The 23,359-nt window shown below is 46.3% G+C and overlaps 1 protein-coding gene across 8 annotated transcripts in view; it reads right to left on the minus strand.

Moving 5' to 3' along the window:
- The window catches only part of UBE4B (ubiquitination factor E4B), a 147,655-nt gene extending 124,589 nt beyond the window's left edge, over positions 1 to 23,066 (minus strand). For 6 of the 8 annotated variants that reach the window (XM_074020878.1, XM_005544839.4, XM_045380998.2 and 3 more), the window contains exon 1: positions 22,326 to 23,066. In XM_074020878.1, coding sequence (XP_073876979.1) covers positions 22,326 to 22,349 — 24 coding nt within the window. In that variant the 5' untranslated portion in view covers positions 22,350 to 23,066. The remainder of the gene's footprint in view (positions 1 to 22,325) is intronic. The other 2 variants (XM_074020888.1, XM_074020866.1) reach the window with 1 other exon arrangement.
- Between the last annotated feature and the right edge of the window lie 293 nt (positions 23,067 to 23,359).

The raw sequence follows: 23,359 nt of genomic DNA on the forward strand, positions 1-23,359 counted from the left end.
CGCCCAGCTAATTTTTGTATTTTTAGTAAAGACAGGGTTTCACCATGTTGGCCAAACTAGTCTCAAACTCCTGACTTCAAGTGATCCACCCACCTTAGCCTCCCAAATTGCTGGGATTACAGGCATGATCCACTGCACCTAGCCCCCATCCACTACTTCTAACACTATTCCATAAAACTAATTCTGGTAACTTATGCCCCATGTTGGCTGAGTGTGGTGGAGGAAGGCTTGAGGCCAGGAGTTGGAGACCAGCTTGGGCAACATAACAAGACCCCATCGCTACAAAATTTTTTTAAAATTAGCTGGGTGTGGTGGCACACACCTGTAGTCCTAGTTACTCAGGAGGCTAAGACAGAAGGATCACCTGAGCCCAGGAGTTCAAGGCTACAGTGAGCCATGATACTGCCAGTGCACTCCAGCCTGGGCAACAGAGTGAGATCCTGTCTCAGAATAAAGAAAGAAAACAGGAAGGCCGAGGCAGGCGGATCACAAGGTCAGGAGATCAAGACCACCCTGCTAACACAGTGAAACCCCGTCTCTACTAAAAATACAAAATATTAGCCGGTCATGGTGGCAGACGCCTGTAGTCCCAGCTACTCGGGAGGCTGGGAGAATGGTGTGAACCTGGGAGTCGGAGCTTGCAGTAAACCAAGATTGTGCCACTGCACTCCAGCCTGGGAGACAAAGCCAGACTCCGTCTCAAAAAAAAAAAAAAAAGAAAGAAAGAAAAAGTAAAGAAAAGAAAAAGAAAGAAAAAAGAAAAGAAAAAGGAGGAAAAAAGAAGAAAAATGATGAAAAGAAGAAAAAAATGATGAAAAGGTGGCCTATGAGACACTTTCACAGGCATTTTTTCCAATTGGCATTCATTAAAATTCTCCCACTCACAACCCATTCTAATAGTAACATTTCAAGCCAAAAGATGCTTTATTCATGTTTCCCTAAACTAGCAATTATCAAACTTTTTGGCACAAGGACATTTGTTCAAAGTAAAAACTGAATGTGGTGGTTCACGCCTGTAATCCCAGCACTTTGGGAGGCCGAGGCAGGTGGATCACCCGAGGTTTGGAGTTTGAGACCAGCCTGACCAACATGGAGAAACCCCCTCTTTACTAAAAATACAAAAATTAGCTGGGCGTGGTGGCACACGCCTGTAATCCCAGCTACTAGGGAGGCCAAGGCAGGAGAATCGCTTGAACCCAGGAGGTGGAGGTTGCAGTGAGCCGAGATTGAGATTACGCCACTGTACTCCAGCCTAGGCAACAAGAGCAAAACCCCATCTCGCGAGGAAAAAAAAAAAAAAAAGAGAGAGAGAAAGGTGATATTATAGACACTAAGGGAATGGATACTGTTTCAAAAAAAATGCCCCACAAGTGTTACCATGGCTAGTGGAAGAGTCTACAATGTTACCCAGCGTGCTGCCGGCATTGTAGTAAATGAACAAGGGCAACAGTCTTGCCAAAAGAATTAATATGCATACTGAGCACATTAAAGCTCTAAGAGCCAGCATCACTTCCTAAAACTCATGAAGGAAAATGATCAGAAAAAGAAGAAAGCCAAAGAGAAAGGTACCAGAGAAGCACACTGTGTGAGAACCAATGGGAAGAAGCCTGAGCTGCTGGAACCTATTACCTATGAATTCATGGCATAAGAGGTGTTAAAAAAATAAAAGACCTCTGAACTGTCAAAATGTTTCTCTTCATTGAGTAGAAGTGTCATGTCCCCTCCTCCAAAGAACTATTTGAAGCAAATTTTAATTGTGTCCTAATTCATTATGCAATGTCTTTACTACTCAAATTTAACTATTTCTTGCTGAAAGATGTGAGGTAGCTTACTGTGCAACAAATTACTCAACTGGTCAGAAAATGGCCAGATATTATTTATAAAATATTTGCATTGGTTTGAAGATAGTCCCTCTAAATCATCACGGAAGAAATAAAATAGCTTACAAAAATAAAAATAAAAAAAGACTATGGAAATAAATGCTTACATGTCAAAAATCTTGTCTTTAAAAAAAAAAATCTAATAATTCTAATTACTACCCCAACAATAAAAAAAAGATTTGATGAAAGAAAATTAGTTATCCAAAGATTCAGTATCAGCCGGACATGGGTTCACGCCTGTAATCCCAGAACTTTGGGAGGCCAAGGCAGGAGGATCACTTGAACCCAGGAATTCAGGACCAGCCTGGGCAACATAGCGAGACCTCTTCTACAAACAATAAAAGAATTAGCAGGCCGGGCGCGGTGGCTCAAGCCTGTAATCCCAGCACTTTGGGAGGCCGAGACGGGCGGATCACGAGGTCAGGAGATCGAGACCATCCTGGCTAACACGGTGAAACCCCGTCTCTACTAAAAAATACAAAAAAAAACTAGCCGGGCGAGGTGGTGGGCGCCTGTAGTCCCAGCTACTCGGGAGGCTGAGGCAGGAGAATGGTCTAAACCTGGGAGGCGGAGCTTGCAGTGAGCTGAGATCCGGCCACTGCACCCCAGCCTGGGCGACAGAGCAAGACTCTGTCTCAAAAAAAAAAAAAAAAAAAAAGAATTAGCAAGGCATGGTGGCACCACCTGTGGTCACAGATACTTAGAAGGCTGAGGTGGGAGGATCGCTTGAGCCTGAAAGGTCGAGGCTGCAAAGGTGAGCCGTGATCTCGCCACTGCACTCCTGCACTCTAGCCTGGGTGACTAGCCTGGGAGACCTTGTCTCAAAAAAAAAAAAAAAAGTTTTCAAAATCGGCCATGAAGTGGGTGGGGAGAGCATTAAGAAAAATAGCTAATGCACACTGGACTCAGTTACTAAGTGATGGGTTGATAGGTGCAGCAAACCACCATGGCACACGCTTACCTATGTAACAAACCTACACATCCAGCACATGTACCCCAGAACATGATCGTGCCATTGCACTCCAGTCTGGGCGACAAGAGCAAAACTCCATCTCAAAAAAATTAAATAAATAAATAAATAAATAATAGTCATGTGTGGTTGTAAACACCTGTGGTCCCAGTACTCGGGAGGCTGAAGTGGGAGGGCCGCTGATAAAATTAGGAGATGGGGCCTTTGGGATGTGAGGAGGTCCTGAGGGTGGAACCCCTCATGACCTGCAGATTAATACCCTTATAAAAGAAGTCCCAGGGGCTCCTTTGCTCCTTCCTCCAAGTGAGGACACAGTGAGAAAACAGGTATTTATGAACCAAGAAGTTGGCTCTCAAGAGACACTGAATCTCTTAGCACCTTGATCTTGGGACTTCTCAGCCTGCAGAACGGTGAATAATAAATCGCTGCTGTGTACAAGCCACCCGCTTTATGGCATTTTGTTATAAAAGAGTCCAAATGAACTATGACATCTACCCAGGCAGATATCCACCTACACAGAAAAAGTCCATGACAACCAAGACCAGCTACCGAATGTTCAGGGCCGCATGACAAATGAAAATGCAGGCTACCTCGTTCAAATGCATTAAACATTTCAAGACAGCAACAGCAGAGCATTAAACCAAGCGTGGAGCACCTCTGCCTGCAGTCACATGCCCGTGAAGCTGGCCCTGGTGACAAGTATAGACACAGGTCTAACCAAGGACCATGATCACAGACATGATTCCTGAAGAGTGGCTGGCACAACAAGCGCTCAATATGATCTACTCAGACAGCTTAGAAGTTTAATTCCCATAAAGGTCCATTAAAGCCATGTGCTACCTCATCTAGTCAGAAAATCTAACTAATTAAATCACCATTGGCCAGGCGCAGTGGCTCATGTCTATAATCCCAGCATTTTGGGAGGCCAAGGCAGGAGGATCATTTGAGCCCAGGAGTTCAAGACCAGCCTGGGCAACACAGTGAGACCTTGTCTCTACAAAAAAAATAATAAAAATAAAAAAATCAGCCAGGTATGGTGGCATGCACCTATAGTCCCAGCTACTCAGGAGGCTGAGGTGGGAGGATCGCTTGAACCCAGGAGGCGGAGGTTACAGTAAGCCAAGATGGCACCACTATACTCCAGCCTGGGTGACAAAGCAAGACCCTGTCTCAAAAAAAAAAAAAAAAACCATGACACTATTAGACATCTGGAATTTATACCAAGCACTGACAGGGAACAAAGAAGCAATGTGCATTGAACGTGTCATGTTTAATTTAATGAGAAAGGTAAAGTCAAGGTGGAGCACTTCTCAGTACCAGAACCCAAAAGATACCTTTTTGCCCAACCTTGATATTGCCTCCAAAGAACTGGACAAGATGCCAAAGATTTGGCAGCTGGTGAGTAGTTAATACAATGACATCCAATTCAGAGATGTGCCCCCTTGCTGGGAGGGGTACAATTCTTCCAGAAGACAAAAATACATCATCTGATGGGAGTAAAGCATGTCACCTCAGGCTGTATTCTTTAGTCTGATGTGCAGAACGTTTCTCCTGGGACTCCTCGGGTCCCCTTTCTGCACACTCTTCTCTCCCTTTCAAAGCTCCTCACTCCTCCTTCACCCTCTTAGTACATTCAGGCCACCAATCACTCCACGTTTTAGAAAAAGTGGTAGCACTATGGCTCAATACAAAAGACGGCCCCTGGGTGAGAAGAGACTTTTGGAAGTAATGGGTCGGGGGAGAGGATTCCAACCCAACCTTTCACATAAGCCATGGCCTATTTGCTGCCTTAACTAGTGAGATACCACTATTTATGCTGTTGGTATTATTATATGCAAAAGATTTGTTAGATGTTATACGGACACCAACTAAAACTCCAATTATATACAATTCAATCTTACTTGGAGAAAGAGAACTAACTTGTCCCAAGAATCCACTCGGCCAGGTCACTACACCATGCACACTTCCTATCACTCCAATCACTCTGAAGAACGGTGCTATCAGATGGTATTCCACACCCCCATTTTACAAGTGAAGAAACTGAGGCTCAGAAAGATTAAGTACTTTACCCAGAATCATCCAATTTGTTGGTCCAAATAAAATCCAGGTAAGAGCCAGGAACAGTAGCATGCCTGTAGTCCCAGCTACTCAGGAGGCTAAGGCGGGAAGATCATTTGAGCCCAGGAGTTTGAGGCTGCAGTGAGCTATGATAATGCCACTGCACTCCAGCCTGGGCCACAGAGCAAGTCCTGTCTCAAAACAAAAAGCAAACAACCAAAAAACCCTGCAGGTATGTCTGACTCTGAATTAGAACTCTGATAATGAGGCTTTTTTCATCAAGTGCCTACCTTAACCTAAGTAACACGGCTTAATGCAGCAAACAAATACACTATTGCAATACAAGAATTGGGAGGCAGGCCGGTTGTGATGGCGCACGCCTATAATCTCAATACTTTAGGAGGCCGAGGAGGGAAGATGGCTTGAAGCCAGGAGTTGGAAACCAGCCTCGGCAACATAGTGGAACTCCATCTCTATTAAAAAAAAAAAAAAAAAAAAAGAATAGGGAGTACTGAAAAGACATGTTGTATCGCTGTATTCATTCATGCATTCAACAAGTATTTGTTCTGAGCCACTCTGTGCCAAGCCCTGTGCTAGGATTTGGATAAAAAGCAGTAAACAAGAATAGCCAGGAGTTTATGTCCAGTAGGAGCTACACTAAGTGAATAAACAATTCAGTGCAGTGTGGTTAATATTAGGAGAGAAGGGATTTTAATGAGATCCCTTTCCTGTTCCTCTAACTTCTCCCTATCACCTACTCCTTCAGCTGCTGCAGGCCCTTAGTGGTTCTGGAGAGCTTGGGGTCACACATTTGGCTGTGCCTGATATATCGCAAAACCTTTCAGATTAGGCCGGGCACAGTGGCTCACGCCTGCAATTCCAACACTTTGTGAGGCCAAGGCAGGCAGATCACCTGAGGTAGGAGTTTGAGACCAGCCTGACCGACATGGCAAAACCTCGCCTCTACTAAACATATGAAAATTAGCCAGGTGGGGTGGTGCATGCCTGTAATCCCAGCTACTCGGGAGGCCGAGGCAGGAGAATTGCTTGAACCCCAGAAGTGAAGGTTGCAGTGAGCTGAGAGCGCCACTGCACTCCAGCCTGGGTGACAAAGCAAGACTGTCTCAAAAAAAAAAAACAGCCTTTCAGATCAGCAAACAGCTACCAATATCCCATATTTGTCACCATCTTCAGTTTTTCTCCAATGTTCTCATATTTCTAACATCAATTTCAAAAGAATGAATGTAACAGAGTTTGCCCAGAGTAAGAAGTAAATGAAACATTTCTCTTCACCACAGACTTGTTTTTCTAACTTTTTTTTTTTTTTTTTTTTTTGAGACAGGGTCTTGCCCTCTTGTCCAGTCTGGAGTGCAATGACACGGATCACAGCTTACTGCACCCTGGACCTGCCAGGCTCAAGCGATTCTCCCACCTCAGCCTCCCAAGTAGCTGGGACCACAGGTGCGTGCCACCACACCCGGCTAAGTTTTTATTTTATTTTATTTTATTTTGGAAATATGGGGTCTCCCTGTGTTGGCCAAGTTGGTCTCAAACTCCTGGACTCAAGTGATCTGCCCACCTTAGCCTCCCAAATTGCTGGGGTTATTGGCATGAGCCACTATGCCCAGCCAACATTGTTTTTTAATTTAAATTTTTTTTTTTTTTTTTTTTTTTTTTTTTTTTTTTTTTAGAGAAAAGGTCTCATGATACTGCCCAGGCTGGTCTCAAACTCCTGGGCTCAAGTGATCCTCCTGCCTTGGCCTCCCAAGCAGCAGGGATTGCAGGTGTGCATCACTGCGCCTGGCTACAGTGTTCCAAATGGCAAAATCCTAATCATCTTTAAAGACTAATTCAAATCTTCCCAGTCCCCTCCCTACATTCCCCATCAGAATTAACTGCTCCATCAACTGTACCCCCTTTACTGAAATGTCTATTTAGCACTTGAAGTCTAGCTGGCTGTGTTCCTGTGTCCCCAGCTGGAGCTGGAGGTCACTGAAGGTAAAGACCAGGACTTCGTCATATTCAAGCAGAATCTCCACATAGAGCCCACAAATATTTGTTGAAATTAAGCAAACAAATAATATTCAAGTCCCCTACCCTTAAATATTTGCCACTCAGCTATTTTTTAAGCTCTAAAAACAACATGATCCAACGTTCCCCATATTATGTCTCAAAATTTATTATTTGGAACTCTTCAGGCCCAAACCTCATGCCAGGAATGATATACAAATATATCTCTACGTCTTTACTTCCTCCCTCGGGGAAAGAGAGAGAAACAGAGTGTTAAATGAATAAAGAAAGTAGTGATTATAGCAGAGAATGGGAAAAGTTAAAACAGAAAAAGATATGCTCACCACGTTTTCTTGTCACTTCTAAAACCCATGGCTTCCGCCAACTACAGATGGCTTCCCAGTGCACCCCTGGAGCTTACGCCTCACTCCTGAGCTCCCTCCCCTCTCCTCCCATTCTCTCTTGAACCTGCTCTAGTCAGCAAAGAAATCAGTCTTGTCAGAGTAACCAAGGGCCTCCAGGTCGCCAAATCCCATAGTCAAGTCTTGGTCCTCCTCTAATTTTATCAACATTAGACCCAGTTGAACATTTCCCATCATGAAATACTTTATTTCCCTGGATACCAGATTCCATGCTCTCTAGACTGTCCTCCAACCTCAGTGGTTGTTTCTTATCAGTCTCCTTTTCTGAATCCTCCTGATCTCCCAACCTTTAATTGCTGGAATGGATAGCGGCTCAGTCCTCTTCTCTTCTGCATTTATGCTCACTCTCTAGGTAAAATCTGTCCACTCTCATGATTTTAAATACAATGACAACTTCCAGATTAGTATCCCTAACCCCAACCATCCCCCCCAGAACTGCAAACTCCTATACAACCTACTTCGCATCTCCACATGGATAAAGAACAGGCAACATATTCATGATATGTTCAAACCAGATGACAACGTCTCCCTCCCAATCTTCTCTTTCAATTCTCCCCATCTCAGTATATGACAACTCCATTTTTTGAGCTGCTTAAGCCAAAATTCCTGGTATCCCTGTGGTAGGAAAGCTAGTTGCCTCCCAAAACACATTCAGGCTGGATGCGGTGGCTCATGCCTGTAATCCCAGGGTCTTGGGAAGCCGAGGAAGGAGGACTGTTTGAAGTCGGGAGTTCAAGACCAGCCTGGGCAAGATAGTGAGACCCTCGTCTCTAATAAAAATTTAAAAATTAGCTGGGCACAGTGGCACACACCTCCCAGTTACTCAGGAGACTGAGGCAGGAGGATCACTTGAGCCCAGGAGTTAGAGGCTGCACTGCATGCTAGCCTAGGTGACAGAAAAGACCTTGTCTCTGAAAAAGTAAAATAAATAAAATAAAATGCATTCAGCCATGTTTGCATTTGAGTGTGGCCAGCAGACTAAGCTCTAGCCAAGGAGATGTAAGTAATGATATATGAAGCTTTCTGGCCTCGCTCTTACGGGATAGAACATGCCCTCTCCTCCTACTTGAGGCCCTACCTGAGGACTGGGATGCAGATTTCCTCAGAGAAGCTGGAGCAGCCCTCCTGGCCTATAAGCTAGAGGATGACAGTGCTCAAAACAGCATGAGTCTGGCCCCCTAGCAGTCATGGAGTTACTAAGCCAGCTCTCAACTACCTACCCAGATTTTCACTTGAAATAGAAAAAAATCAACTTCTATCTTGTTTAAGCCATTATTATTTTCAATCTCTGCCACAGCAGTCAAATCAATATCCTAACTAATACACAGAATTTAGAAGCTGGAAGTAATCAGCCTTAACAGAATACGAATATGTAGCATTGGCTTAGGGGTCAGCATGGGCACAGGTATTGTAGGATGGAAGGATGACGGTCCTTGTAGGTCACAATAAAACATTTGGCAAAACCCGTGGTATCTTAGAAAACAGCCTGCATGCCAACATGGCCTGTAATTCTAGGGGAACTGGTTAAACAATACAAAATTTGGTGCTTACTGGCTTCATGCCACTTCAAGCAAGAAGTCCCGCAAGCATGAAACAGACTCAAGCCAAAGCTTGCCAATTCGCATACAAAGATAAAAGGGAATATAGATCTGCCTAAGGAACATCCCCGGCCTACAATCTAAGTTTACAGAGTCTGGTAATTTGGGGCTAAGTAGGGTTGAAAAAGCCCACTCCTTCAATATCCAACAGGAAGCAAGCTGGAGAAACTGTTTAACCCTACAAAGAGGAGAGCCTCCAACGTCCACTTCAGACCTGACCCCAGAGGAAAAGAAACACAGAAAAACTCTCCGGAGAGGAAAGTCAGAGGCTACAGAGGGCCAGGCACAAGGGAGCTCCTCCAAGACACCAGAATCAAGGTTGCCAGAAAGGCGAGGTCAGAACCTCACAGTACTCCCAGGGCAGGAAGCGCTCACAGCTCAGCCTGGCAGGAGCTGACAATGGCTATGGACCAGCAGAGGGTATTACTCCCCATTCTTCCCTTTTCCAAATAGGAGTTTCTACTTCCATTATCCTAACCTCTCCACCATGGTACGGGGCACAGAAGAGCCCCTGATAACTTTGTTTTAAACTAAAGATTCCTGGAACATACATCACCCAGGGATTCTGGACTCTGAAGTTGATCTGGGGTTGTCTCCCTTGGGAGAAGGGTTTGGAAAGAAAGGCATAGACTGTTCTCCCTTTCTGATGTGGGAGAACGTATAGCTGAACACATGGCCGCCCAAGAAAAACTATGCTTCTCAGCCTTCCCGGCAAGTAGCTGTGGCCATGTGACTTGGGTTCCAGCCAGTGAGAGGTAAACAGGAGTGATCTGTGCAACTTTCAAGCTGTGCCATGAAGAGGCACATGACCTCCCCTCCCTTCTCTGGCCAGAATGCAGACATACAAGGGCCAAAAGATGGAAGCCATATGGTAGGAAAGTTGGTATAAGACAGAAGGCACTTGGGCTCCTAATGAGCACAGAGCTGCCATACCAGCCCGGCCTCCTACCCAGTCTTCTATTTAGAGAGAAATAAATATCTATCTGGCTTCAGCAGCTGCCACTTCATGTCTCTCTGTTACAACAATCAACTCGATGATAACCTAACTCATCCCGGCACCTTCCACTCCACTCTTTCACACCCCACGCGCAACCCACTACCCAATCCTATCAGCTCTACCCACAAAATGTATCTGACCATCTAGTGTTTGGCCCTTTCTCCCCCTCTCGGCCACTAACCCCAGCGGGTGGCCCTAACATCATCTCTCACTGGGACTCTTTCCATGGCCGCCTTTCTCTCCGCTTTTGCTCTTTCCTCCTTATCTATTCTCCTCACAGCAGCCAGAATGCCCAGGAGGGCACAGATTTCTGTCTGTTTTGTCCACTGGTGTATCCTCATGGTCTAGAACAATGCTGGACACAGACCATATTTCATCAAATATGTCAGACTGTAAACTGCACCATTATTTTTCACCACCAAGAAAAAAAATATGGCACATTAAACTACAACAAAATGCCTGAACAACAGACAAGGACAGAGTTGTCACCAGTTACACCAGGCTCTCAAAGCTCTGAAATTTCTTTCTGAGGAATGTGGAGTGTCTCTGACCTAAGGCTGCATTGTCTGAGTGTGAAATGCGATCCTCCTATGTTCAGTTATACAACGTGACATGGCTTCACACACTTACGGAATTCTGCCTCTCTGAAGTTCCCTAATGCGGGAGTCCCCAACCCCTGGGCCACAGACCAGTACCAAGCGAGCAAGTGAGTGAGGGAGAGAAGCTTCATCCCTATTTACAGCCACTCCCCATCATTCACATTACTACCGGAGCTCCGCCACCTCCTGCAAGATCAGCAGTGGCATCAGATTCTGATGGAAGCGTGAACCCTACACTGAGCTCTGCTGGGATCAACACTGCGTACTCCTTATGAGAATCTAATGCCTGAGGATCTGCCACTTTCTCCCATCACCCCTAGATGGACGGTCTAGTTGCAGGAAAGCAAGGTCAGGGTTCCCACTGATTCTACATTATGGTGGGCTGTATAATTATTTCATTCTATATTACAATATAATAATAATAGAAATAAAGCGCACAGGCTGGGCACAGTGGCTCATGCCTGTAATTCCAGCACTCTGGGAGGCTGAGGTGGGTGGACTGCTTGAGCTCAGGAGTTCAACACCAGCCTGGCCAACATAGTAAAACTCTGTTTCTACCAAAAATACAAAAAATGAGCCGGGCATGATGGCGTGCACCTATGGTCCCAACTACTCAGGAGGCTGAGGTGGGAGCATCACTTGAGCCCAGGAGGCAGAGCTGTAGTGAGCTGAGACCACACTACTGTACTCTAGCCTGGGTGACAGAGTGAGACAGGTGGGCGGTGGGTGGATGGATGGAAGGAAGGAAGGAAGGAAGGAAGGAAGGAAGGAAGGAAGGAAAGAAGGAAGGAAGGAAGGAAGGAAGGAAGGAAGGAAGGAAGGAAGGAAGGAAGGAGCACAACAAATATAATGTGCTTGAATCATCTCAAAATCATCCCTTCCCGTCCCCATACCACTGCCCATGGAAAAACTATCTTCCACGAAACCAGTCCCTGGTGCCAAAAAGGTTGCAGACTGCTGCCCTAATTCACTTGATGGTGTTTGGCAATTAAATATGGAATTGGGTCAGGCACGGTGGTTCACGCCTGTAATCCTAGCACTTTGGGAGGCTGAGGCAGGCCGATCACTTGAATTAAGGAGTTCAAGATCAGCTTGGCCAACAAGAGTAAAACCCCGCCTCTGCTAAAAACACAAAAATTAGCCGGGCATGGTGGCACACGCCTATACTCCCAGCTACTCGGGAGGCTGAGACACGAGAATCACTTGAACGCAGGAGGTGGAAGTTGCAGTGAGTCGAGATCCTGCCCCTGCACTCCAGTCTGAGTAACAGAGCAAGGCTCTGTCTCAAAAAAAAAAAAAAAAGAAAGAAAGAAACATGGAATTGTGGTCACTACCCCAACAACAAACATTTTCTTTAGAAACATCAAATAGACACCCCACCTCTGGTTTCCATTCCTCTCTGCATACAAAGTAACATTTGCTTTCATTGCTAAATCTAAGTGTAATTTTTTGGAAGGCATTTAAAATGGCAACTAAATTTAACACTGTAGCACTCAACTGAAGGGGTGATTACACGAACAGGTATAACCAGGTTCACACCTAAACAGGAAATGACAGCTATGTCACAACTGCCACCCGGCCAACAGTGATTGCACCATCTATTTATAAGAAGCATCTCAGTCGGGTGCGTTGGATCACACCTGTAATCCCAACACTTTGGGAGGCCGAGGTGGGCGGATCACGAGGTCAGGAGATCGAGACCATCCTGGCTAACACGGTGAAATCCCGTCTCTACTAAAACTACAATAAAAATTAGCCGGGCATGGTGGTGGGCACCTGTAGTCCCAGCTACTCGGGAGGCTGAGGCAGGAAAATGGCATGAACCTGGGAGGCAGAGCTTGCAGTGAGCCGAGATCGCACCCCTGCACTCCAGCCTGGGCGACAGAGCGAGACTCCGTCTCACCAAAAAAAAAAAAAAAAAAAAAAAAAAAAGAAAGAAGCATTTCAATATTAAAGATATTAAAATGTGATGAAAACAGTGGGGAACAGAGTACATGTCAGAAATGACTGAAAAACAGTTATGAGAACTCAGTAAGTTTTTACTGAAAGTTGGCCGGGCGCAGTGGCTCACACCTGTAATCCCAGCACTTTGGGAGGCCGAGGCCAGCAGATCACCTGAGGTCAGGAGTTCGAGACCAGCCTGGTCAACATGGTAAAACTCCAACTCTACTAAGAGTACAAAATTAGCCAGGCATGGTGGTGCATGCCTGTAATCCCAGCTACTTGGGAGGCTGAGACAGGAGAATTGCTTGAACCCGGGAGGCAGAGGTTGCAGTGAGCTGACATTGAACCACTGCAGTCCAGCCTGAGTGGCAGAGTAAGATTCTATCTCAAAAAAAATTTTTTTTAAAAAAGGAGGAATGACTTTACCTCCTGCCATTGTGCCCCTTGCACAGCAGGCTCTAACCATGCCTGGCCTCCTTGCTATTCCTGGAACAGCTCAAGAACGCGTTTACCTCAAGGCCTTCTGTAGCTGCTGCTCCCTGTACCTGGGAACATTCTTCCCTGAGCAAGCTCCCAGCCAGCCCTGAAATTCTTTCCAAGGCCACCTCCTAAAAGTGCACACATTATACATAAATGATTGCTGTCTGTTCCTTTAGGCCAGAGAAATACTCTGTAACAATACTCCGTCCCTAAGTATTTCTCTTCACAGCACTTCTCATCAAATGACACCTTATGTGAACATGTTTGTTTGTTTGTTTGTTTGTTTTTGAGACACAGTCTTGCTCTGTTGCCCAGGCTGGAGTGCAGTGGTGTGATCTCGACTCACTGTAACCCCTGCCTCCCGGGTTCAAGCTATTCTCCTGCCTCAGCCTCCTGAGTTCCTAGGATTACAGGTGTGCACCACCATGCCTGGCTAATTTTTGTATTTTTAGTAGAGACAGGGTTTCACCACGCTGCTCAGGCTGGTCTCGAACTCCTGATCTCGTGGATCCACCCACCTCAGCCTCCCAAAGTGCTGGGATCACAGGCGTGAGCCACCGCGCCCCGCCATGTTTACTTTTTATCCCTCTCCTCCCACTAGAATGAAGCTCCACACAGCAGCCTTTGTCTATTATCAGGGATGCAGCTAGTAAACTGTAAGTGTGTTGAATGAACCGTTTACAGGAAGACATTTCCACTAGATACTACAAGTGCCTTGTAAGAAAATGCACTTTGCACAAAGAAGTATTTCTGCCGGCCGGGCGCGGTGGCTCAAGCCTGTAATCCCAGCACTTTGGGAGGCCGAGGCGGGCGGATCACGAGGTCAGGAGATCGAGACCATCCTGGCTAACACGGTGAAACCCCGTCTCTACTAAAAATACAAAAAGAAATTAGCCGGGCGTGGTGGCGGGCGCCTGTAGTCCCAGCTACTCCGGAGGCTGAGGCAGGAGAATGGCGTGAACCCGGGAGGCGGAGCTTGCAGTGAGCCGAGATCGCGCCACTGCACTCCAGTCTGGGCGACAGAGCTAGACTCCGTCTCAAAAAAAAAAAAAAAAAAAAAGAAGTATTTCTGCCTTCTTTCCCTACAAGAGCTGGGAGCTGTTTGACGAGCTCCACTCTCAGCAATAACAAATGGGGAATGAAAGTCCACTGGAGAGCTGGGCCTGGCAGCAGGCGCCTGTAATCCCAGATCCTCGGAGGGCTGATGAAGGAGAATCGCTTGAACCCAGGGGTTAGAGGTTGTAATGAGCCGAGATTATGCCACTGCACTCCAGCATCATGCCTGTAATCCCACAACTTCGGGAGGCTGAGGTGGGTGGATCATTTGAGGTCAGGAGTTCGAGACCAGCCTGACCAACATGGTGAAACCCCTCTCCTAAAAATACAAAAATTAGCCAGGCAGTAGTGGCATGCGCCTGTAACCCCAGCTCCTTGGGAGGCTGAGGCAGGAGAATTGCTTGAACCCAGGAGGTGGAGGTTGTGGTGAGAGATTGCGCCACTACACTCCAGCATGGGGACAGAGCGAGACTCTGTCTCAAAAAAAAAAAAAGAAAGAAAGAAAGAAAAAAAGAAAGTCCACTGGGGCTTCCACTTCCTATCTCAGAAGGGACAGTAAGAATGCTATAAATGTGGCTGGGCACAGTGGCTCACTCCTGTAATCCCAGCACATTGGGAGGCCGAGGTGGGGGAATCACCTGAAGTCAGAAGTTCGAGACCAGCCTGGCCAACATGGTGAAACCCCATCTCTACTAAAAATACAAAAATTAGCTGGGCATGCTGGCGGGAGCCTGTAATCCCAGCTACTTCGGAGGCTGAGGCAGGAGAATCGCTTGAACCCAGGAGGTGGAGGCTGCAGTGAGCCGAGATCATACCATTTCACTCAAGCCTGAGTGACAAGAGCGAAACTCCATCTCAAAAAAAAAAAAAGAAAGAATGCCAAAAATGTTACAGTTGGCTGAGGTTAGTTTTGTTTTAGAGGTAGTAAATAGATAGAAAACTCTGGAGTCAGACTCTGGATTAGAATCCAGGTTCTACCACTTACTAGTTGTGTGCCCTTCAATAAATTAATTTCTATTAGCCTCCATTTTCTTATCTGTAAAACAGGGGATAAGAATGCCAACCTTGAGAAGCAAGTTAAGTGTGTAGCACATATTAAGAGCTAATATCCTTATTATCATTCTCTGTCTCTTGTCTACAGTGAACAAAAAGAGAGGAGAAGGGGCCTAGCAGGCTATATCCCACTGTCCTCCCAGGCTTGAGGAAGAGCCCTGGTTATAAAGCGAACAGTAGCAACTACCTACTGAGGAAAATGGGACCTCAGGTCCTCAGGCCTGTTACAAGTAAAGATATGGTCAAAGAAGTGGGGATGTTAGGCCGGGCACGGTGGCTCACGCCTGTAATCCCAGCACTTAGGGAGGCTGAGGCGGGCGGATCACCTAAGGTCGAGAGTTTGAGACCGCCCAGGCCAACATGGAGAAACCCTGTTTCTACTAAAAATACAAAAAAATTAGCCAGGCAAGGTAGTGCATGCCTGTAATCCCAGCTACTCCAGAGGCTGAGGCAGGAGAATCGCTTGAACCTGGGAGGTAAGAGGTTGTGGTGAGCTGAGATCACACCATTGCACTCCAGCCTGGGCAACAAGAGCGAAATTCCATATCAAAAAAAAAAAAAAAAGGGCCGGGCACGGTGGCTCAAGCCTGTAATCCCAGCATTTTGGGAGGCTGAGGTGGGCAGATCATGAGGTCAGGAGATCGAGATCATCCTGGCTAACACGGTGAAACCCCATCTCTACTAAAAACACAAAAAAATTAGCCGGGCGTGGTGGCGGGCGCCTGTAGTCCCAGCTACTCAGGAGGCTGAGGCAGGAGAATGGCGTGAACCCGGGAGGCAGAGCTTGCAGTGAGCGGAGATTGCGCCACTGCATTCCAGCCTGGGAGACAGAGCAAGACTCCATCTCAAAAAAAAAAAAAAAAAAGAAGTGGGGATGTTAGAGCAGCAAGGCCAGAGTGGGGGTCTACATGTGGACTCATCTTTTTGGTGGTCTAAAACTAAACTTGTAATCCCAGCACTCTGGGAGGCTGAGATGGGCAGATCACTTGAGCCCAGGAGTTTGAGACCAGCCTGGGCAACATGGCAAGACCCTGTCTCTACAAAATATACAAAAATTAGCCGGAGGTTGGGCGCGGTAGCTCACACCTGTACCCCCAGCACTTCGGAAGGCCATGGCAGGCGGATCACTGAGGTCAGGAGTTCGAGATCAGCCTGGCCAATATGGTGAAACACCGTCTCTACTAAAAATACAAAAATTAGCTGGGCATGGCTGCCATGCACCTGTAGTCCCAGCTACTCGGAAGGCTGAGGCAGGAGAATCACTTGAAGCCGGGAGTCAGAGACTGCAGTGAGCTGAGGTCGCACCACTGCACTCCAGCCTGGGTGACAGAGGGAGACCCTGTCTCAAAAGAAGAAAAAAAAAAAAAGAAAAAGAAACATCTGGCCGGGCGCGGTGGCTCACGCCTGTAATCCCAGCACTTTGGGAGGCCGAGATGGGCAGATCACTAGGTCAGGAGATCGAGACCATCCTGGCTAACACGGTGAAACCCCGTCTCTACTAAAAAATACAAAAAACTAGCCGGGCGTGGTGGCAGGCGCCTGTAGTCCCAGCTACTCGGGAGGCTGAGGCAGGAGAATGGCGTGAACCCGGGAGGCGGAGCTTGCAGTGAGCTGAGATCGGCCACTGCACTCCAGCCTGGGTGGCAGAGCAAGACTCCGTCTCAAAAAAAAAAAGAAAAAGAAACATCTGCTTTCTCCAAAATCTGCTGCTTCTCCAGAATTCCTTATTCAACCCCTATCTATCCTTCTCCATAGCTAGAAACCAAGGTGTCATTTCTCCATCTCTCCTCCCCTCCCCTCTTCACAGCTAACTGATCATCAAAACTGGGTTAACCACAGTCCTTGGTATTTTTGGTGTCTGTCTGCTCCCCTCCATTCCCACAGGCAATGCCTTAGTTCCCCTGGACTCCATTGCCTCACTCCTATACAGCAACAACAGCCTCCTAATATATCTTGCAGTTTGCAGCCACCTTCTTCCAAACTATCCTTTACTCCCTTGCCACCCATCTTTCTCACCTCTTAAAATCCCTAAAAGGCATTTTACAGAGAAAGTTCAAACTCGGCTGAGTGCAGTGGCTCACGCCTGTAACCCCAGCACTTTGGCAGACAGAGGCAGGCAGATCACTTGAGGTCAGGAGTTTGAAACCAGCCTAGTCAACATGGTGAAACCCCATCTTTACTAAAAATACAAAAAAAAAAAAAAAAAAATAGCAGGGCATGGTGGCATGCACCTGTAATCCCAGCTACCTGGGAGGCTGAGGCAGGAGAATCACTTGAACTCGGGAAGCAGAGGCTGCAGTGAGCCAAGATCATGCCACTTCACTCCAGCCTGGGCAACAGAGCGAGATACCGTCCCAAAGAACAACAACAAAAAAGGAAGTTCAAAGTCCTAAACGTTTCTGACAGCCCTCCGAGATCAGGTACCTGCCTCACACCCGACGTAAAACCCACCTCTCCAGTCACACTACTTGGTGCTGTTTCTTGAGCTCCCCCATTTCAGAGCCAGTTCCCAGGGCAACTGCTTCTCAACATAAGTATCACTTTTTCTTGAAAGTCTTCACTAAGACCGTGCCCCTCCAGAGGTCCCTTCTCATGTTTCTTAAGTGAGTTGTGCATATCTCCACAATAACAACTGGCACTATTTTATAACTGTTGGATTCCTATCTATCTCCTCCACTCCAATTTAATTATAATTTCTTTTTTGTTCGTTTTTCTGTGTGTGTGTGTGTGTGTGTGTGTGTGTGTGTGTGTGTGTGTGTGTGTGTTTAGATGGAGTCTTGCTCTGCCTCCCAGGCTGGAGTGCACTGGCACAATCTCGATTCACTGCAACCTCCGCCTCCTGAGTTTAAGCAATTCTCCTACCACAGCCTCCCGAGTAGCTGGGACCACAGGTGCGCACCACCACACCCAGCTGTATTTTAGCAAAAAAATACAAAAAAAATACAAATTTTTGTATTTTTAGTAGAGACGGGGTTTCACCATGTTGGCCAGGATGGTCTTGATCTCCTGACCTCGTGATCCGCCCACCTCGGCCTCTCAAAGTGTTGGGATTACAGGCGTGAGCCGACACGCCTGGCCCCAACTCCCAAATTTTTAACCCAACAGGCATTTAAAAAAAAAAAAAAAATTGGGAGTGGGAGGACCAGTACCAAATGCCCTGATCACATCATGAATGCATTCATGCAAAACAGCACTTCTACAGAAAACCTATGTATATCAAAGCAGACTGGGTCAGTGTTATGCAGGATACTGATACAGAAGCTGTGGTGAATTTATGTCAGTTGTTGAGCAATAAAATAAAAAGGCTTTCGAGTCAAGAGCACTGGGTTTGAATTCCAACCCCATCACTTCTAAGCCAGCTCACTATGGAGAAGTTACTTAACCTAAATCCCAGTTTGCTGACTTGTAAAATTAGGAAAATAGTACCTGCTTGTTTATAATGTTTTCTCTAATGAGACAGAGCTATCAAGTGCCTGGCACAGAACCGGCTCCTAAGGCTGTCGTTCAATGTCAATTTTCTTCTACTTACGGAACACTGCTAAAAAGTCAAAGGTCACATATTCTGCATTTGGGAAGGAATACTTTCTAAAATCTTTATTATTATTATTTTTTTTTTTTTTTGAGACAGAGTTTCGCTCTCGTTACCCAGGCTGGAGTGCAATGGCGCGATCTCAGCCCACTACAACCTCCACCTCCCAGATTCAAGCAATTCTCCTGCCTCAGCCTCCTGAGTAACTGGGATTACAGTCATGTGCCACCACGGCCAGCTAATTTTGTATTTTTAGCAGAGACTGGGTTTCTCCATGTTGGACAGGCTGTTCTCGAACTCCCGACCTCAGGTGATCCAGCCGCCTCAGCCTCCCAAAAGTGCTGGGATTACAGGCGTGAGCCACTGCACCGGGTCAACACTTCCTAAAATCTTGACCACACACTGAATCCCAGCCAACAACCATCTTGCAGATGAACTAAGTCACAAAGAAGACTTAGGAGGGAAAAATCACTTCAATGCAATCTCATTAACTTGAGCCCAGGAGTTTGAGACCAGCCTGGGCAACATGGTGAAACCCCATCTCTCGAAAAAAATTCAAAAAGTAGCCGGGTGTGGTGGCATGAGTCTGTAGTCCCAGCTTGGGAGGCTGAGGTGGGAGGATCACTTGAACCTAAGAGAGATTGCAGTGAGCCAAGATCGTGCCACTGCATTCCAGACTGGGTGACAGAGCCAGACCCGTCTCAAAAACAAACACACCATCTACACACAGCACCACCTTGAGATACGAGAAACAACACATGAGTAGGTTATAGAATTAACATAATGTAAATAATGATGCCTCGGAATGTAGGTTCCTGAAGAGAATGAACTTAGTCACGGCTCTGCAGTGAACTACAGAAACCCCATCTCTACTAAAAATACAAAATTAGCCAGGCATGGTGGCGCATGCCTGCAATTCCAGCTACTAGAGAGACTGAGGCAGGAAAATCGTTTGAACCCAGGAGGCAGAGGTTGCAGTGAGCCAAGATCGCACCATTGCACTCCAGCCTGGGCAATAAGAGCGAAACTCTATCTCTCTCTCTCTCTCTCACACACACACACACACACACACACACACACACAGAATTCTAGGTGATCTGAGAGGGACCAAAAAGTGCACATAATGTAAAAGTTCCTAAAGCTACCAGTCTGGTTATACCAGCCTTTGTTTTTCACGGACTGTGTAATCATACATTTTCATTTTATTAAAATATGAAACTCTGCCTTACCTAATTTCCTAAAGTAGATTAAAAGATCACTGCCTTGCCTGTTTTAACCCTGAAATATAAACTTGAAGTTTCATTAATATAAGTGTATTATTTTGTAATCAAATCAATGTCACCTACCATATCTGACACAAGTTTCCAACTACAGAGTAACAATACAAAGGCAAAAGCTTTGGAAATGTCTCAAGAGAATTGCTTACCTAACCTCAAAAATTTTTAATTGAATTTTTAAAAAATAACTTCAAAGATATTTTTTCCAAAAAACTATTCGTCTGGCTCCCACTTTGGGAGGCTGAAGTGGGAGGATCGCTTGAGGTCAGGAGTTTAGACCATCTCAGGCAACACGGCAAGACCCCTGTCTCTACAAAAAACAATAAAAATTTTTAAAATTAAAAACAAAGAATTATTATTTGTTCCAGGTTCTGCTGTGAGTAAAATTAGCAGTTATTGAATCAGCTTTTTGTGTTCAGGACAACTAATTTGTTGAAGATAATTTTACATTGATCCTGTATTAGTGAATTTAATTTTTCTCATTTGTTTGAATATTCTGCTAACCTTGAAAAAAAGTTTCTTCTATTTCTTCCACAAAGGTTTCATGTGTTCCTTATATGGTCACAAAAAAAGTTACACCTTCCTCAAGGACTGAGCAAAGTGAAGAGACACATTTTAGATTATACAGTATATTCATGGTCTGTAACGCCTCGCTGGTTTGAAAAAAATTTCTTGGTGAAAACTCAAGTGTGCAAAGCCTCTAAACAGATCATCAAAAAAAAAAAGTAATTTCTGGGAGTAAAGTACTACTAAAAAACAGTATCTCTGGCCCATCGCGGTGGCTGACACCTGTAATCCCAGGACTTTGGGAGGCCGAGGCAGACGGATCACGAGGTCAGGAGATCGAGACCATCCTGGCTAACACGGTGAAACCCCGTCTCTACTAAAAATACAAAAAAATACAAAAAATTAGCCTGGCGTGGTGGCGGGCGCCTGCAGTCCCAGCTACTAGGGAGGCTGAGGCAGGAGAACGGCGTAAACCTGGGAGGCGGAGCTTGCAGTGAGCTGAGATGGCGCCACTGCACTCCAGCCTGGGCGACAGCAAGACTGAGTCTCAAACAAACAAAAAACAAAAAACAGCATCTCGGCTTTAAGAGAAATTACTCACTAGAATTAACATTAATGAAAAACGGGGAAGGGTGGAGAAACTTAAACCACATAAAACAAAGTGATTCTTAGGAGATCTCTTGATATTTCCTACCGAATGAAAGAAACTGTGTAATATTCTCTTAAGATTACATTTCTGATGTATTTATAAAAACACAACGTCAGTAACGCAGAATGGGCAATCCTGATTTTCCAAACCAAGTATCCAAGTATCACAATCAACAAAATCATTTGCTTCCTTTCCTACCTGACCCTTAACACACCACTGCCATGTCCTACACCTGGAGAATTTCAGTCCCTAAGTAAACACACTAAATACTCTGTAGCCAAAACTGGAGCATGGAAATCTTGTAGTACAATCAACCTGATGGATGACTGCTTTCCTAATACTGTAGGGAAGTTTATATGATGAACCAGTGGAAGAAATGTGGAGGTAGGCTGAAGAGGGTATGGCCAGCAGGGGTCCTGAAAGGGAAGCTCCCAATTTGTAAAAAGGAAGGAAAAAGGCAGTAGAAGCGTAGGAAATTCCTTGTACCCTGATTGCCACTGCTTTTTTTTTTTTTTTACAACAATCTAACTTATTAAACAATCTTTAAAACATCAAGAAATAGATCGTATAACTCCTTCAAGAAATGATAACAGGAGAGAGTTTACAAATTCATTTGCTACCACTTGCTTCCTGTTCAGTCTCTGCTACAGCAAAACACAAGTTTGAAAGATTCAAGAAGTAGAAAAAGATAGAATGTAAGAGAAGAATGCCAGAAGTCATTAGTGGTCTTATATTAAGTCACTAGAATACAACTGGAATTCTCTTAACTGTTGAGAAGATACATATTTTGTTAAATATCAAAGAATCTGTCTGTAAACCATCCCTCAAGCAAAAAGATATGTTTAATCAGCTTATACAGTTAAATAACCACACATATTTGGAATTTCAAATGCTTTCTTTAAAAATATTCACCCACCATACATTCTCATTCCATCCAAAATCGTGCTTTAAATTCCTGACGACACACAACACACTTTAACTTGATGTAAATCTAGCCGTTCTTCTTTGCATACCCTGAAGAAAAGAATAAACACCTCAAGATGCTCTCTCCTCTTTTTCAGACCCTAAAAGAACACTCGGAAAGAAGCAAATGGAGTTCAGAATGAAGAAATAAGGCAAAAGAATAAAGGAGAATAAAACCAGAGACCCTATGGGGAGTCATGTTATTCTTGGAAAATATCATCTCCGTTCCTTCTCCAAGCCCAAAGGCCAGACAGCACTGGCGCAATATCATCCCTGTCCAAAGCGCTAACGAGTTGCCAACTAATCCCTCAAGGTGTCCCCCAACCTCCTCACCTCATCAGCGCTCAGCTCCTCCATCGCTTTCCTCTTAATGGTGAAAGGCGTTAGGGAGAGATCCTTCTGTTCTCGCGACCACGGCGGGAGGAAGGAGAGTGGAAGGTGTCTATCAGGCTGTCTGGTCCCCCGAATGGGGGAGGTTTCAGAATTGCATAGTCAGAGGTTAAAAAATAAGAACACAAGAGGCACTGAACTGCCTTGGCTTCGGTCACTCCAATCGCCCCAGAGACTACTACAGCCGCTTGTTCCCTGAGCAGCCTCCTCTGGCCGCCACTGCTGCTGCTACAGGGTTATCTTAAGGCGCCACTTACTTCCCTCTGCTTCCCAGGTTACCCAGACTAGGCAGCGCGGTCTCCAGCTCGTCTCGTGCCCCGAGCCTGCTGTGTCTTCGTGATAGTGGCGCGGTAGCTGCGTTCCTACAGCAGATCCTGCTCTCCTTCCTACCCTTTGCCTCTGGCGGGAACTGGTCCACTGCAGAGTGGATACCCCGAGGTAAGGCGACCCCACAGCCGTCCTGGCAGAGCCCAGCACTGTAAGGGAAGCCCCTCCCCTCCCAAAGCAGGCCGGCCACGCCCCGCCTCCACGCCGGAGCCCGGGTAGGGGGGAGGGGGAGGATGGGACGCGCGTAGCTCTCGCTGGAAGAGTAAATCCTCCTACCCCTCCACCCCTACTCTTTCCCCCTCGCCCCACCAAGTATTATTCATCAAAACAACAGGGCGGCCATCTTTGAAAGGGATCACGTGACCCCCGTCAGGGAGGCGGGGCTTCTGGCGCCGGGACGTGGCAGCCAATAGGTCGCGGGCGCCGCGCCGCGGAGTTCTTCTCGCCTGCGTCCTCTCCCCGCCCCCGTCCCACCCCCTCCCGCGCAGCCGCGCCGGCCGGGGGGAGGGGCAAAGGGAGGCGGGCGGCAGGGCGGGGCGTTGCCACGGCGACCGCGCAGGGGCGGCGGGCGCCGCGGGCCTGGGCCAGGTAGGCTGGCAGGGGGAGAGACGGCTCCCGGACGCACGCCGGGGAACATCCGCCAGAAGGTG

The sequence above is a fragment of the Macaca fascicularis genome, chromosome 1 (genome assembly GCF_037993035.2).
Source record: "Macaca fascicularis isolate 582-1 chromosome 1, T2T-MFA8v1.1".
Classification (NCBI taxonomy): Eukaryota; Metazoa; Chordata; class Mammalia; order Primates; family Cercopithecidae; genus Macaca; species Macaca fascicularis.